General features: G+C 45.9%; 1 protein-coding gene across 1 annotated transcript in view; it reads left to right on the forward strand.

Annotated features, from left to right (window-relative positions):
• LOC144175061 (oxysterol-binding protein-related protein 1-like) overlaps positions 1-17436 on the forward strand; it is a 70538-nt gene that overhangs the window by 32787 nt on the left and 20315 nt on the right. The window contains exons 14-17 of the mRNA XM_077704105.1: positions 2883-3009; positions 8599-8674; positions 9751-9885; positions 13952-14049. Coding sequence (XP_077560231.1) covers positions 2883-3009; positions 8599-8674; positions 9751-9885; positions 13952-14049 — 436 coding nt within the window. The remainder of the gene's footprint in view (positions 1-2882; positions 3010-8598; positions 8675-9750; positions 9886-13951; positions 14050-17436) is intronic.

The raw sequence follows: 17436 nt of genomic DNA on the forward strand, positions 1-17436 counted from the left end.
GCGTGATTCACGCCAGCTGATGCGCGGGCGAGTGTCGTCTGACGAGTTTCGCTCTGAGTGCGCGTGCACCCGGAGTTCATGCACCCCTTCGCCTAATCGATGACGGCTGGGAAGACCGCGCCGTGCGCGAAGCGGAAGACAACGCTTAGTAGCCCCGGACACGGCTGGCAATCGAAAACAAACAAGAAATCTCGTGGCTTTCCTGCGTCTTGGCCGAGTGCTGCTAGCAGCTTCTCGGATAGTTTTCCCTGTACCCTGCATTCCCGCTAAAAACGGCACTGCACCTAGAAGCAGGAAACTCCGCTGTTTTCCGCGACTCGCGCCTTTCACTTTTTGCGGTGGCATGCGGGTTTTTTTTTTTTTAAGCTTGCATTTCCCGCTGATTTTGCGTTTGAGGTGTTTCTCTGTGACCCGCTTCGTAATCTATTCACTCTCTGCCGAGACGACTGGTGTATTTGTTTTAAATTCCCGTGCTCATTTGGCATTGTAATCAGCATTTTTTTTTTAATTCCCTCGCCACCGGAATTCCGACTAATGACCCTTCGTAACACGGCGTGCGGCATGTATATCTTAAATGTTCCGTACTGGCGGCCGTACGAGCGTTGCGAAATCCTCAAAGGTCGCCTCGTTCGTTATCGCGTGCACGCTTCCGCAAGAAGTGCGCTGATGCGGCGCGCCGTGTTGCACGACTCGGCGAGCACACGTGTTTTCTAATCAAACCTGGCTCTCTTCGGTTGAATGCCGGTAGTTCTCCCTTTTTCGTATGTGCGTTTTTTTTTTTTTTTTGCCCCCAAGGCCTGCGTTCATCTCCTCAAGCTGTCTGACCCATGCATGAGGGACACTTCCCGTTTCTATGTCGGTGTCCGTAGTTTACAAAGACAAAATGCAAGTCTGGATCGTTCAAAAGTCTGCACTGATGCAATAACAATGACACCAGTTTTAACGCGAACCTCGAACGACTAATCTAGACATTGAGGAAACCAGATAAAGCAGTGGTGATTCACTCGCCTGGTCCTTATGACGTCACAAGATCTTCCGTGTGTGATTGGCAGTCGCCGAGCAAGGCCAACACCAAGAAACATGACTAATTGTGGTAGTGCAACTAGTTCTGTTTTCATTGTATTACTACTACAATGCCAACATGTAGTTAGCACACTGCTAACTGCTTTTATGATTTTACACCAATTGCATCATGTCCTAACTACTTGTAGCACGAAATACGAAAGCTTTTCAATGTCTGTTTCCTTTGAAGAAACATCTTTTGGGGCTGGAGAGAGAGAGAGAATAAACATGTTTATTGCAAGAAACAGAAGTTGTATTTTGTTAAAAGCTCGTTTAAATGTTTAGTTAAAAAATTGGAGCGGGTTATTAGTAACCACATCATGTGACGACTTTCCCTTGTATTATCAGCACTGATCCTGGTTCCTTAATTCCCTTTCTCTAAAGAGCTGGTTTGGGCTGTGAATTCTTACTGGCCACATTTCTCCTAAAAGGAGCCGTTGTCTACTACAAGTTCAATGCGGTGTAGGGTAATTCTGGGCTCAAGAAGTTGGCTTGCATAAACAATGCAGCAGCAACATCATGCACACTTGCTAGTCGTGACTGGTCATGTTTTATTGGAGGGTTGGCACCAGTATGTTGAGGACGGGGCAGCTGAACGAACTTGGTTGCATGGTTCACTGGGTGCACCCCAAGTTGGGCTGCCGTGGCGGTCATTTTTTTTGACGTAGGAGAAATGCGAAAACGCCTGTGTGTTGAGATTTTGGCGCTTGATTGAGATTGGTCTGAATAAATTTGTAGCCCTCCCTTTGCAGTCCTGGTGTAGGTTCAGTGCATAGAATTCCAATTACTGGTTGTCCTTGCGGCGTTTTAAACCGAGTGGTGTTGGCTTTTGTTGCCGACAAATCGGCATTTGCTGCAACCATCCCACTTTTAGCCTTCTGAAGTTTGTCTTCAGCACTGGGAAGGGTTAATTTAACAGGATGCAAAGAAAAGACTTCCTCGTGTGTTTGTTTCATTGATGCTTATGGCCCTGTTAGTTTTGTACTGTGTGGTAGTTCGTGCATGTCGCTGGCATTGTTTGCATACCTCTTTGCTGTTTGTGTATCCAAAAACTGTGCAGCTTCTAACAGGATACGGCATATCTATGTTACCCAAATACCCAGGCTGTATCCTGCTAGAAGTAGGAAGCTTCGTTTAGCAGATGCTGCCGTTAAGATTTGCCGCTTAGGCGTTAAGATTTCTTGCTCAACCACATTTTCGGTAGGTCATGTCCTGTCGTAGAACTTAACACAAAGATCCTTTATAGTCTGTTAAAAGCTATAAACAGCCTGTGTTTGAAAGTACCAGTGACTTGCGCACACATTTTTTAATCTATTACAACACCTTCTTGGTTAATGTAGGAGTGCTGTCATAATGAGTATTGACTTGCACTTGGAGGCAAGACAGCTTGTAAAACAAAGCAGCAAAGGACGGAGTTTAATCTCATTGGAAGCTGTTAGATGTTGGGTTTGCTTAGACAATGCTAAGAACTCAAGGGTTATCCTTCTATCTGCAATACATTGCCGACTGCTTTATTTAGCTTTTCCTACCTCTGTACGAGATATATGGTTGCGGGCTTCTGCATGTTGTTTGAAGGTTTTCATCGCTACGGAAGTTCTTCCGTAGTTATTGCGCCTTTGTGCTTCACAGGTTCCCAGCTGAGGGAATGCCTGTTAGGCTAGACAGCCAGGCAGAAGATGACGGTTGACAGTGTGTTCTCTTGGGCAGTATGTGCGTGGTGTTTAGGTGTTCAGAGTCCAGTGTCATGTGCAGTTCTGTCGCAGAAAGTGTTGCTATGCCAACTTCCCTGCCATATAGCCATCCTATTTTCTGTTCTGCAGAGGGTGGTTCTCCAGGAAGCGAAAAGCAGACATCACTAGAATTGGAAGCAGCCAAAGAAGACAACATGCCGGAGAAACCTTGTGCAGCATTGCAAAAGGAGGAAGACAGTAGAGGGTTTTGGGGCAGGTGAGTCACATTTGCAGTTTATGTTCTCTTTGGAACTATCCTTTGCGACTACAATTTTGTGGAAGGGAAATGTTGTTACAGAATTTGCATGGTCCTCTGCAATTCATTTGTTGAGTAGGGGGGTTGTGTGTGGGCTGGCAGTGCATTCAGGCACCAGATGACTGAGCAGGGCACATGTGTTTCTTGTGCAGGCAGCACGCATGGTTTGAAAGCCTGACTGTTAGAACGCTCGTTATATTGATCCCGCCTATGGCAAAAGGAGCCTATGGTATCACTTAGTTTGTCTTTAGTTTGTAAAAAAAACAACGCATGACAATGTATTTCTTTACAGCGAAGTGGTCTTGCGCTAGGTTCTGAGCAAAATTGCATGCATCTATTGGGTTGCGTTGACAAAGAATCACCCGTGCTTGCTCCAGAGCTAATGTTAATGGCTGTGTAGCTCTCAGTGTGGTATAGGTAGCTTGGAAAAAATTGTACTGAAATTGGTCACTAAGACCAACCGCTCTATTATTTTGCCGAGTTTCCTTTACTTGTCATAGTTAGGTCACAGTGAAGCTGTGAACATAACAGGACTTCCGTCTGCTGTTAGTGCATGGTCAGCTACAGAGGGAGCATGTTTGCTGAAAGCGGCTGTAGCCCTTGTTTAATCGAAACGATCCCAAAGCAAAATACATGAGAAAAATTCTGAGGAAGCTATGTGTATGTGTGTTTATTTGATGAATAACTTGCCATTCATAACCCAATACAGTCTTCCGTCTTCTAAGTGCCCGCCGTGGTGGCTCAGTGCCTAAGGCATTCTGCTGCGGAGCACGAGGACGTGGGTTTTAATCTTGGCCACGGCGGCCGCTTTTCTGATGGAGGCGAAGAGCAAAAATGCCTGTGTGTACGAGATTTCGGCACACATTAAAGATTTCCAGGTGGTCGAAATTAAGCCGGAGCCCTCCACTGCGGCGCGCCTCAGCGTCTGTGAAGTTTCGGCGCGTTAAACCCCACAATCTATAAATCCATCGTCTTCAAAGTAGTGGAAGGGCTCTAAAGTTTTTTTGTTTTTTTTTCGAATGGCGCCAAGCGATTAGAATTCGTCGCCAAGAGCTCGTATTTCGCGCGTGCGGTTTGCCCGTGCGTGTTGAACATATCGGCGAACGCCAGCGCGGGAAGTTTCGCTTTCGACTCCGAGCCGGCTATCATCATCATCGCCGTCGTCGTCGTCGGCAGCGCAGTTCGCGCGCTAGCAGCCGGCGGCGGTAGTTTCGCGCTGCGAGCGCCGTGTGTGTGCATCAGCTGTCCGAGCATCGATTGGCCGCCCCGCGTTTGTTCTTTCTGATTTCGGTGGTGGTGGCGGGGTGTCGCGGCCACTTCCCAAACCCCGGCGCTACGCGGCGAGGGAGTGCGTCGCCGCCGGTCGCGATCGCACCCCGTGGACGGCGCCGCCTCGACGCAGCAGCAGACGCCACGACGGACGAACCCCTTTCTCGACCGCTAGCTAATCAACTCTCGCTACGACGACGCACGGACTACGAAGGGGAAGAACACAGACCACACCCGGCCGGTGGTAATAACTCCCGCCGGCGGTCTGTTTTTGATTAAGACACCTGCCGTCTCGCACACCCTTGGAGGAAGAGATGCTCATCCGCGAGCCGCCCCGACGCTTCTCCGGTGCAGGACGCGGCTAGGCCGAGTGTGATATGTGCAATTACTCTCCGTCGGCAGACGACGACACGATCACCGCCGCTCTGGAGACTGGCTGAACGCCGTTCTTCGCGCGCGACTCCCGCTCCGCTGAGCAGCGGCCCGCTCCGCCGCCCTTCTTCCTTCCTTACCTCGGACCGTTGTCGGTTTTTTTTTTTTTTTTTCCCTCCTCGCGAACATACTGGAGCGCCTTTTTTTTTTACTCCGAAGAACGGAAAAAAGGAGTGCGGTGACGACGTAGCATTGACAACGACAACGATTACCTGCCGTGCCCCCGGCATTTTTCGACTGTGCCTCTGGGGTGGTGTGCGCGCACTGTGACAGTGATTGAGAGCCGAAGGAAGCAGCTGACTTTTTGCGGAGCAGTGTCGCGCAGTTGATGATGCAGCTCGAAGCTCTGTGACGCGAGGCGGGCACAGTTACCTGCTGCATCGACGCAGCTCGAAGCTCCGCTTTGGGTCCTGTCGCTTCGCTCGACGCTTTTTTCCCTTCACTGTGCGTGTCAACACCGCCTCCACGAACAACGACATGGCTCCAACGCACAGGTGTTCATTTATCCCCTTTTCTTATCCCCCTGTTGAAACCTTGTTCCGCGTTAAGTTTGCCGTCTGGCGATTTATCTCGGCTGTGTGCACATGCGTTGACCTTGTAAAGCTGGCTTCCCCCGATGACAGCAGGCCGCGTGGGCTGTTTCCCCTCAGTGATAACCGCAGTCGGTATCCCGCGTTAACGTTGATTTCGCTGGGTTTTGCCAATATTTGGCTCCCTGAGTGATCAATCCAGGCCTGAAATGGATATTGGCAGCCAAACTCAAAAAGGGCTAAATAGATCTCGCCAACAGCATATCAACTGCTGGCAGGAAGGGTGCACGTTCGTCTACCAATCCGTACGCTCTTCCGTCCCGCGCGTAGCTGTATTTGTTTGTTCTTAGCGTTCGCTAGCGTGAAATATCGATCAGATCTTCCGCCTACCGAATGTCTCCCGTGTGTGCGTGGACTATGCGAATACTTTGTGTCCGGCTGAAGTATGCGTTGTATCTTCTCAGTATTTTACCTCGTGGGATGAATGATAAGGGTGCACGCAGAGTTGTGCGTGCGGCGGCGAATTTCGCCGTGACTACCGCTCGCGTGCACGTCGGCGCACCCCATCATCGACGGGGAGTAGTCATGGTATGCTTCTCCGCGGGCCCACGCCGACGACGCCTTGGCGGTTGCTGCCGGCAACTCTCGCGAAGGTCGTCGGCGTTCGTTTGATTGAGCCGCGGATAAGGAAACTCACCAGCGGTGATCCGGGGGCGAGCGGGGTAGTCTGGTCGATAAGAGGAGAAAGTATCGCCGGGATTCTGTAGAATAAAACCGCTCCTTGTGACGGTTTTGTTTGCAGAGTTTTTTTTTTTTTTTCTTTTTCTTTTTTGAGCCGCGGAGCACGGCATTGACAGCTGCGCGCGCGCCTGCTGCTTCGCCGTCAGGCTCGCGGGACCCAAGGGGAAAACAACGCGTTTCGTCGTAGAAGTTTTTTCCTGTTTTTGTTTTTTGTTTTTTCCTCGGCCGCTCGCGTGCGCTGCTGCTGCTGTTGGGATTGCGCGTATATGTATGGAAACGCACAAAGCCTTTCTTCTGTGTTGACGGCGTTGTTTTTTGTAGCGAATTGCGTTAGTCAGAGCGAGCAGAAGTGTTAAAAGTGTTTCCCCGGCTGTGCTGTTTGTTTGCAACTAAAATCAGCCCTTGTTTATCTTTGTCATTGCATAACGTCCTTTCATGCTTTGCAACTAAAAGCAGCCATTTTTTATCTTTGTCATTGCATAACGTCCTTTAATTCTTTGCTGCCTTTTTTGGGGAGTTTTCTTTCCCTGTACTGTTTAATTTCGAAGGGGTCGTTTTTTTTAGTACAGGACGTTACAACAAATTGTCGTCTTCAAACAATTTCCGTTCCTAAATTGCTGAATTCACTCGCACTGCAATTTTGCACGAAGGTACGTCTTAATTCCATTAAAAAATAACGCAGGTGGCATCAGTCTTGTCGTTTTAGCAATGATTAAAAACCAGTGTTCACCAGTGGGCAAAGATCTGCTGCAAAAACATTCCTTACGGGGATACACACCCAAGCAAAACCTAAATAAGCTTAGCCTGTTCCCATAGACAAGAGCAGGTTTCTCTCAGGATGTTAAAAACCTAGGGCATTACGGGTGCCTGTATTTTCACTGAAAAAAATAGATCACGAAATAGCACCTTTGTTTAAATTTTCAGCACTATGTCTGCATTGCATTGAACATTGCAATGTGAATAGGGTTGCCACCTGCCCGGTTTTGGGCCGGCCCGGCCGGTTTTTTTTTTTAAACAGCGGGCCGGTTGCCAGTTCATATCTAAAACCGGTCGTCATTGGCCGGTTTTTTGGCTCTTGTGCCGTGATTATCCGTCTTGGTGTTTTATAAGCGTCAATGCAGCAACTAAGATGATGAATATGTGTCTACAAGCTGCGCAAAAACACGCGAGCAGAGAAAATACGCGGGCGAGCGCGCTGCCTGAGATGGAGGGGGACCTAAGGGAGCAACAAAACGAAATGCTACCGCCACGGTCAGCAATTGTGGTTACTTTTCAGTGAAATCACTTTCAGTACAAACGTTGTTGATTTCTCTATAAGAAAACACTACAATAAATGGCACTGCATGTCAAAAACATTGCATCTTTTTTTCAACACAAATTAAACCATCTATATACCCCCCCAAAGAGCCGTTTTTTTTTTTTTTTTTTTTTTTTTTTTTTTTTTTCGGGAAAGGTGGCAACCCTGAATGTGAACCCGGCTATTTTGCAAAAATAATTCTGTGAAGGCACTCATTTATTGCGGTAATGCCCTGTCAGGGTTCGCACAGGTCCTTGAAAACCTTGAAAACCCTTGAATTTAGAAGTGTCAATTTCAAGGCCTGGAAAGTCCTGGAATTTTTAAACGGTCCTTGAAAACCCTTGATTTTTCTGGAGAGAAGCAATGGCCCTATCTTTTCACAAGAATTTAAAGTGTTTGTCGTGGATTTTAGGTGTTAAAAATGCAAAGAAACATTGTAACAATCAAGTTTCAGTGTATTGCATGAAATTACGAGTTTGGTGGAGTGTCATTATTACGAGGCAACATTGGGAACAGCATTCCTCAATAGAATCCATGTCATGATACAATCCAGTGAAGGCCGGCTTCTCTTCTCTATCTTGCATGTTCTATTTAGTCTGTGGACGGCCGCTCATTGCATGTTTGCTGTGCCTCATACGCTCCATCTGCGTTTGCTTTTACGTGCAAATGGTGGACGTGTACATAGTTATTCCTGCCTTGCAGCAACACTTGCTGATTTAATTTCAGCTCATATTCTTGCTGACAAAGCAGAAGATGCAGGCAACATTATGAAGTTTTGAAATCAAACAGCCTCAGCAAAACACCAAGAAAAAAGAAAGACCTCTAAATGCCAGCTGTCAAATAAAAAATAAAACTGGGGGAGCATTCACGAACCCGTTAGCGCCTATCTAAATGTGCACTAATGTGCTTGGGTATTGGGCAATATCGAAATTTCGCACTGTGTTGAAAAAGTTGTAAATAATCGCAGATAAAACATTAGACGGCGTCCTTGAAAATGTGTTTTCTGGTCCTTGAAAACCCTTGAATTTTTGCTTTTGAAGCTCGTACGAACCCTGCCTGTGGAAGCGCAGTTACACCAATTTTACTTACATCTGTCCGCTCTCTTTGAAGTGATAAATTCAGTACTATGCGGGCACTGCTAAACTGCCAAGAAAGTACCTTCCTAAACAAAATACTATCCTATGAACATACTGCTGGTAGGATGCCGTGGGAGGGGAAATTCCTTTGCAGGCTGCAAAGCTTTGATTCACTGGGCCATGTTGTGCTTCTGTGTCTTTCCAGAACACGTCTTCCAGTGCCCATGTTCTCAAAGAATGACTTCAGCCTGTGGAGTATACTGAAACAATGCATAGGAAAGGTACGTTCGCAGGTTACGCGCATTCTTCGTTCATTGCCGTGTCTTTTCAGATAGATCATTTTTATCAACGATCTAGCCCATGTTTGAGGCCCTTCTGAGACGATTAAAGCCGTCTAGTGGTTATCTCAGGGAAAATGCCTCACTCAGAATCAGTTTCATTTTCAATTATTTGGCAAGAACGGGACTTTCAATGCAAGGTTGTGGCTACTGATGGTTGAGAAATAACAGGCGACATGGGGCGTGCTTATTCTGGCATCTTTTGTTGGACACAAATTAAAAATGAGGTGTTGGTTGGGTTTTTGCATCTAACGGGCATGATTTGTTAACATTGACAGCACGAAAAATCTTTTTCTTTTTTCAAAAATGCAATGAAAAAATTGGTTAATAAACTGCTTTGCTGCATGGCACATGCACCAGTGAGCGCTAAAATTTTTTTTGCGTGTGCATTTCAAAAACTATTATATGCAGATTAATAATTTTTCTATGTACTTTTGTAATGTGTATCTAAAATGCATAGTGCTATGATCACTCAGTTGTTAGAATTGGACTTCTGTCTATATTTACTCTTGAAGGCTTCACGGATAATTGTATTTTGTGAATGCTTTGCAGTTATTATTTGTCCAAGCAAGTTTGACTGACATTATGAAAGAATTCAGTGATACAAGTTTGAGTATGCTGTATTATATGCCAATCTGCTATTTGTGGCAAAATTTTTTTAGACCCCTCAAGAATGGGCAATTTCATAGAATGGTTGTGGGAAACAGATTAAATCTATTCATGGGCCGAAACACCTACCTTACTAGTGTGTGCCACAGAATTACTAGTGTGTGCCACAGAAACGGGAATATTAGCACAACACGGACAGTATCGCACACCAGAAATGGTGACTACCCTAATTGTTGCAAATTAGACAGGTTGAACTTGGTGAAAAAAAAAAAAAAAAGTTTGCCCAGCAAAGTTGCGTGTATGTCAGTGGGACTCACTGGAGAGTGGTTGTATTTGTGGGTCAGCGCAGCAAATGGAACATGCTTTGTGATCGGAGATTGAGATGCTGCCCGCTCTGCCGACGTGTGCAGGAACTGTCCAAGATCACAATGCCTGTGGTGTTCAACGAGCCACTGAGCTTCTTGCAGCGCATCTCGGAGAACATGGAGTACAGCCAACTGCTGGTCCAAGCAGACGAGGCCACAGACCCCGTGGACAGGATCGAGGTGCGTGTGTTCATTAGCGTGGCTCAAATGTCCCAAACAAATGTTTTTTTTTTTTTTTTCGTATTAAGACTCGTCTGCTGGGTAGTTGGTTTATGACTGACAAAGAAATAAATGCTTCATGAATGAGGACGAAGACGAGAGAGCGTAGATTTCCATTTTTATTTTTGCATGAAACGACAACGCACATATATACCTCTCGCCAGTACCACCTGCAAGTGAATCAACTACCCCACCACCCCTTGCGCTGTAGTCAAGATTACATTTTTAAACACATTTGTTTAACCCTTTGTGGTCTGGGCCTTTTACCAATATCGAGAGTTGATCTGGTCCGCAGCTATTTTATCAGTTTCCCACCACCCTGAAAAAAAACCACCCACTGTGCGTTGAGAACTCACAGGATATCTATTTTTTCTTTTGCATTCTGCTTGCAAATCCTTTACTGCAATCCGAGCAGCGTGTGAAACCGCTCGAAGCGTTCTCCTGAGTGCAGGCCAGGGTTTTTAGTGCAGTGTTTGCAGAACAACATAGTTTTCCTCCTGCCTCCTTTTCTTTTTCTATCATTACAAACAGCACAGTCCTGGTTGCATCAATCTGGGGGCTTCTAGATGAAGTGGCTAATCTCAACTAGCTTTTACTCGCACTCCATACGTGCAGACAGGCGCTGAGTTTTGGCTCGAGCCCGCAGATCACCCACCAGCTGTTGGATGAGGTTGCGGTGGCTCTGCTGGTTTCCCTGCTCTTTTTCCCCATGATTCTGCAGCTGTGTGTGCCTGTAAATAAAACTATTGACATTGGAAACCTGTAGATGCCAGTAAAGAAGCTTTCGCCACCAGTTCATTGTCTTTCGACGAAATCTGTGGCTTGTGGAATATCGTGGGGTTCTTCGGGGCGACCTAGCCAGTACTACGGCGTCGGCCACCACGCTAGCTCCGGGTGTTTCAACCGCGTGGGCTCCCGAGCCTACAGCAGCCCAGCAAGGTTCGCCGATACGAGAACACAGTAGACAGCAGTGCCGAAGCTCAGCCGTTTATTTGGGGAATCCCAAAGAGTGCGAGCACTAGGCTCGACGGCATTCACGAATCATGCCGTCCAGGTCGTGACCGCGAACGGAAGGCAGCACTCACGGCGCGCGACAAACAGTTCCCACCTGAGATACGTGTATCCACCACTGCCGCGCTGTTCAGCCAATCTTGCCCCGACCGGGCCTCCTGCGAGACTCTCCCGGTCTCCCGCGCGCACACGTTCGCGCCGCCCGCGCGCCTATGCCCCGCATGGGTTGGTGATGCCATCTCTCGGGGAACGCCGACGAACCAGTGGAGCGCCAGACCGGCTTCAGCGCAACGCGTCTCTCCCGAAGCGCGAGCCGGCTCGGGATCGCAGGCCGCGGTTCTCCACGATTCTCACAAGCTCAAAGAGTAATGATCCGCTTGGTGTTGTCTCTACTGCTTTCATGGTCTTCCTCACTCCCTTCTTTCGAATCACTGTCATCACTAACTGTTGGAGGTTCTCGTCCTCACTTAAGTTATCATCACTTTCGCTTAGTGTATACCCGTAGAACACTTGCGACGAGAAAGTGCCCATCCTTCTCAGCAAACAGCGCGCATGTAAAAACATGCTTTAGAATCCATAAAGACCATGCTGAACGTTGTGCTGCACCCTATTGCTGAAAGAAAACTACAACAAACAAGGTTCACTTACCCCTCAAGAGATGGCGCATCAGGTATACAAAAGACGCAGGCGCATCGCAGTGAGAACAACCGAGAAACTTTACCTTGAACACCCATGTCAGGCATGGCGTGACTACGTACCGCAAAGTCTTCGCTTGTCGAGTCTCCTTGTCTTCGTCCTCCTTTTTTCCCACAATACTTGGGTATTTCTCTTCAAACTTTTTCTCTGCTGGGGAATGTGTACTCTTAGTAAAAAAAAAACTAAAATTCGATTGTATCGTGCAGGGCCGATGCATCGGGGCAGTAAACTATGTTTAAGCATGTTTAGTTTGGTTAGGGGCTTTGGGGGCTTGGGGCTCATTGTATGGACATGAAAGTAGTATTACTTTGAGAAGGCATGCAGTGTTCATTACCTCTGCTTGACAGGTGTTTAGATGTCTTGATTGAAGCAGCCAGTGACAGCTATACTGCTACATGTCCCGGCATCTGACTTGCATGCATGCTGTTTTAGATGCAACGCATCTCATGCTCGCCCCTCTGTCCTTCCTGCGTCTGTCCGGCGTTGTCCGCACAGCTGCGCCTCTCCTCCTCTACTCTCTCCGATAGCGAACACTATCTCCCGAACAGCTGCGGGTTGGCGCAGCGCGCTCTCACTCCGTTGCTAGGCGCCGGTGGGCGGCGCTGCGCATGTGCAGTACTCTCTCTCTCCGCGCTCTCCTCTCCTTCGGGCGCTGTGAATATAAAGCGGCATGCCGCGCTCCGACGGTCTCAGTCGACAGTCGTCCGCGTTACGCTTGCCCTCTCTTGCAGTACTCGACGACTCGACGACGTCGAGCGCCTAACTGTGCACTTTGCCGGCCACAAGGCACTCATCATCTCGTCTGCAATAAAGACCGTCCCTGAGCATACGTGTACTGCATGTGCATTGCATGGTGAAAATGAAAAATTACGCCCACCTCCCCTTAGCGTGAGCATCCCTGCTATAAGCATAATCAATACGATGGAAAATGCCAATGGAACCCCCCATGAGATGCGTTGCATCACACCAGGGTTCCCGCGAGGAAAGGTGGGCGTAATTTTTTTGTTTGTTTGTTTGTTTCCCAGCCTCCTCTATTGTGTTCCACTGAGCCAATTTATATTTAATCTGGTGGTCGCACAGAACCTGTCATAATGGAAGTGTGTAGTAGTTGGACTTCTGCTTTCCTGATGATCACTGTGACATTCGTAAGATGCATCAGCAGTTATAAATGCAAGTTGAAACAAAAATCGTTTCTGCTGTGTACTATTTTCAGTGTCAGCATGTCTTATGTCTGTAGCACAATTCACCACTTGCTTGTAACTTGCAGCCTGCGAGATCAAGCACCACCATGGCCAAGCCTGCTTGCTTGAATGATTAGTTGGTGTGGACAACACGTCATAATTTTGAAGCTTGGTGTCGTTAATCAGGCATTGCTGCTGCAATGTGCGGTATCCTGGCACATGGGTCTTTGATCAAATACTTTATTTTTACAGTTATGGTGATAAAAATTGCAGGACATATGCAGTTTTTCATTCTGATTGCAAATTTTAAATTTGCTTTTGTGTAAAGCGACTACATTCAAGTTTATTTGGATTTTTATATTTGATTTGACAGCTTTTGTAAAAAGAACTGCTGGAGTGATGCAGCTGAACAAGGGGTAGTAGTGAACTGTGCACAAATCAAGGAGTGCAATAAGACTAATAGCATCATTCTATTGGGTCTGTAGCACAAGTTATGCCCATTTGAAGTTTGGGCCTGGAACATGGGAACCAGAAAAACCGGTTTTGCCTTCTAAGCCCAAACTTCAAACAGTCGTAACTTCTGCTACAAACCAGAGAGAATGATGCTGTTTTACAAAAGCTTATGGCACTTAGCCTTATTGGACTCCGTTATTTGTGCACAGTTCTCTACTACCCCTTGTTCAGCTGCATCGCTCCAGCAGTTTTTTTACAAAAGCTGTCAGAAAATAAAACGTAAAAATCCAAATAAACTTGAATGTAGTCTTTTTACAGAAAAACCAATCTTATATCTGCAGTCAGAATGAAAAACTACATATGTCCTCAAATTTTTGTCATCATAACTGTGAAATAAACATTTTTGGTTTAAGACCAGTGTGCCCCCTTTAAGCCACCAAGTTGGGGTTATTGACTTTTACTCATTAGTGTCACTCACTTTCGCCTCGTCTCATCAGCACATCTCCAGGGTGTTGTTGAAATACACTTGCACTTTGAGGAACCAACTTCCCACTATATCGCCTGCAGCTTGTACAAGCTTGTTACAGTTTGTACTGAACGAGGTGACGGTGAATTTGTTTGGCGCAGCTTTGGCAAATGCATTTCTACGTGAAACCAAAGAAACAGAACGTCGTCTTTAATTTCAGCTGGTGACTGCGTTTGCGGTGTCGGCGCTTGCCTCCAACCTTGAGCGTCTGAGCAAGCCCTTCAACCCTCTGCTCGGGGAGACGTACGAGCTGGTCAGGTGGGTCACGTGACTGGGCTTGCTCTCACTTGGCTGGAAGTTGACCAGGCACACCTACCGTGGGCCTGTAGATGTGTTACTTGAGCTATTTGCAGCGCATATTTTCTAGTGCAGTCAAATCCTTCTGCGAAATTCGAAAGATTTTATTTCCTCAGTCACAGGTTTTACATGATAGTACTGATTTTGGCTTTTTGACTCGTAAGCGCAACACTGTCAAGTAGGCATAAAAAACGGAAGTTTCCTGAATGCTTGTGAGATGTTGAAAAGTGCTCAGCCCGGTGGTATGTTTTTGGTTGAAGAATGCACAAGTTAATCTCACCCCAGGTACTGTGGTGTGCCTGGTGTAGTCTTTCACAAGGCGCACGGTGTGGGCACTGTTTTTGTGCAGCTGACTACCGAGTGTTATTTGCTGAGCATCTTTAGTGACACTTCTGTCAAATGAGCGAAGAACTTGCATGCCCTGCGTACTTAGGGGTGAAGCTTTGGCATTTTCTCTCGATTCTAATTTATTTGCCTGGCTCACCAGAGCAAAGCTTCCGCGGGGAGTTTTCTTACACGCTTCGTAAATTTCATTGCATCATTTGGGGGTAATTAAATTTTCGAAGTGCAGGGTCAACTACGTTAAAGCAACTTTTTACTCCCAAAGCAGGGTTCGCACAGGTCCTTGAAAACCTTGAAAACCCTTGAATTTAGAAGTGTCAATTTCAAGGCCTGGAAAGTCCTGGAATTTTTAAATGGTCCTTGAAAACCCTTGATTTTTCCGGAGAGAATCAATGGCCCTGTCTTTTCACAAGAATTCAAAGTGTTTGTCGTGGATTTTAGGTGCTAACAAATGTAAAGAAACATCGTAACAATCAAGTTTCAGTGTATTGCGTGAAATTACAAGTTTGGTGGGAGCAGACACTTGTCAATCCAATCCATGTCACGATATAATCCAGTGAAAGCCAGCTTCTGTTCTCTATCTTGCATCTTCCATATAGTCTGTGGACGCATGCTCCTTGCATGTTTCCTGTGCCTCATACGCTCCATCTGCGTTTGCTTTTTCGTGCAAATGGTGGACGTGCACATTGTTCATCCTGCCTTGCAGCAACACTTGCGGATTTAATTTTAGCTGATACTCTTGCTCACAAAGGAGGAGATGCAGGCAACATTAACTAAGTTTTAAAATCAAACAGCCTCAGCAAACACAAAGGAAAAAGAAAAACCTCTAAATACCAGCCATGAAATAAAAAATAAAGCTGGGGAAGCATTTACGAACCCATTAGCAACTATCTAATTGTGCACTAATCTGCTTAGGTATTGTGCAATAAAAAACTTTTGCATTGTGTTGGAAAAGTTATAAATAATCCCATATAAAACGTTAGATGGGGACCTTGAAAATGTGTTTTCTGGTCCTTGAAAGTCCTTGAAAACCCTTGAATTTTTGCTTTTCAAGCCTGTACGAACCCTGCAAAGTTATGTCTGTCTTCTTGGACACAAGTCATAATGTGCCTGAATAATTATGCAAAACCGAATGCTTGAAGATGTTAAATATCAAATTCTGGAAATGAACGTAAGTCATTAACCGAGAACTATTCAGTTCATGCTTAAAATTTCGGATATTTGGACACCCCTTACCTAATCCTTTCTGTCCCGGTGATTCCAAATGGGATCACATTGCTCTAGTCGCTGTAGCACATAGAGAAGAAAACCAAAACTGATAGTTTTTGGGGGGATTGTCCTTCAATGATGAGTTTTACGATATACATCACCATTGTAGCGCTTTAGCAGAGCCGAACGCTAGAAAGAAGAAAAAGCTCCAGTGAACACGAAATTACGATGTCGAGGTTAAAAAAACGAAGAGCCCTAGTTGTATTCTCGGGCTTGTAAATCTGTAAATATGTGCACAGCAGGTTCAATTTTGGGCTTGGTGGCTCATGTTGTCTTAAAATTTAGGAGAACAGGGGAAATTTTTTTTCCGCTCAATGTAGCATTTTTAATTGCCAGATGTCTTAATTATTTGCCTCATTAATAAATCAGTAATTACTTGCACTACCATCTGTATTTTTCGCTCGCAGGCTTCGAGGAGCCGTATAATTTAGCAAAACAGAGAAAACATTTTTGTGCCCGAAAAAAAAAATGGGGCTGAATGGATTAATTTTCTGACATCGCACTCCATTTTAGCGTGTGGTTTGTAAGTTGAAGCTGTGTTTCTTTCTTTTTTTTTTTTTTTTAATTAAGAATTTTGTGATGCTGGAGACACATGTTTGACTTTTCAGCCGTGACCCAAACAGTCTGTGCGCACCACTTGAACAACACACAGTTCAATTCTATTGTTCAAACCCTAGCCTCAAATGTGGGTCAGGTTTAACAAGAAATCCGATGTGTTACGAATTCATTCAAAGCCCGCTGCGGCATGCATCACAGGCCAGCTGTTCCGTTATCCGCTGTTCAATTTGAGCTCTTCATTTAAGAGTACAATTTACAGATACTGTCAGCCCCTTTTTTTAGGTCAGGTTTCAAATGCCCGTGGGCCCAGGTGTGTGTCAAGGCACCTGTCAACTGCAACAATAATCCCCCCCCCCCTTTTTTTCCCCACAATGAATGGGGGCAGTCACAAAGCATCAACATTGCAATGTGACCGGTTCATTCAAGCACCTGTTGAGCTGGAAGTGGTGGTATACGTACCGGTCCATTCTGAACAGCATGAAGCTCTGAATGAATGAACAACAGAAAAGAAAAAAATCTGCGTTAGTGTTGAAATGCAGGGCGTTACAGGGTTCGCCATTTTCTGTAACTTTCTTATATTTTTTGTGATTTTTAGAGTTTCAAAATATCTTGTGACCAATTATCTCCATTTACGATGTTATAACAATTACAGGTGAAACTTTTGCCGAATCTGCATTGTTGTGGAAATGCCATGCGTTACACGTTTTGCCATTTTCCGTAATTTTTTAATATTTTTATTATTTCTCAGCTTTTCAAAATTTCGTGCAACCAGTTATCTCCATTTGCGCCATTGTAGTGATTTCAGGTGGAACTTCCGCGATATCTGCATTTTTGTGGAAATACAGGGTGTCACACGGTCCTCGCTGTGGCGGTACTCTGCAAAGAATGCTACGCATTAAAAAAACAACAGTAAATTGTGCCGTGTCTGACCTCAGCCTCAGCCACATCGAGAAATGTTACGGCATTCATACGTCTTTATCACTCTTTGATGGGGATCAAAACTGCACACCTGCTTTGCTGATTGTGGTGATATGGGTGTGTGCTTGAGTTTGGGCTGTGAATATCTAAAGCCGTCTTTTTATTTAATTTTTGTGCGTGGGGAGGGGCTGTTCAGTTCAGAAGATAAGCCAATACGTTCCATGTGGTATCAGCTTCAAAGATGGTAGTTCAGTGAGGATC

Source organism: Haemaphysalis longicornis, unplaced genomic scaffold (genome assembly GCF_048455015.1).
Source record: "Haemaphysalis longicornis isolate Haplotype H1 unplaced genomic scaffold, Haemaphysalis longicornis Haplotype H1 scaffold_3, whole genome shotgun sequence".
Lineage (NCBI taxonomy): Eukaryota > Metazoa > Arthropoda > Arachnida > Ixodida > Ixodidae > Haemaphysalis > Haemaphysalis longicornis.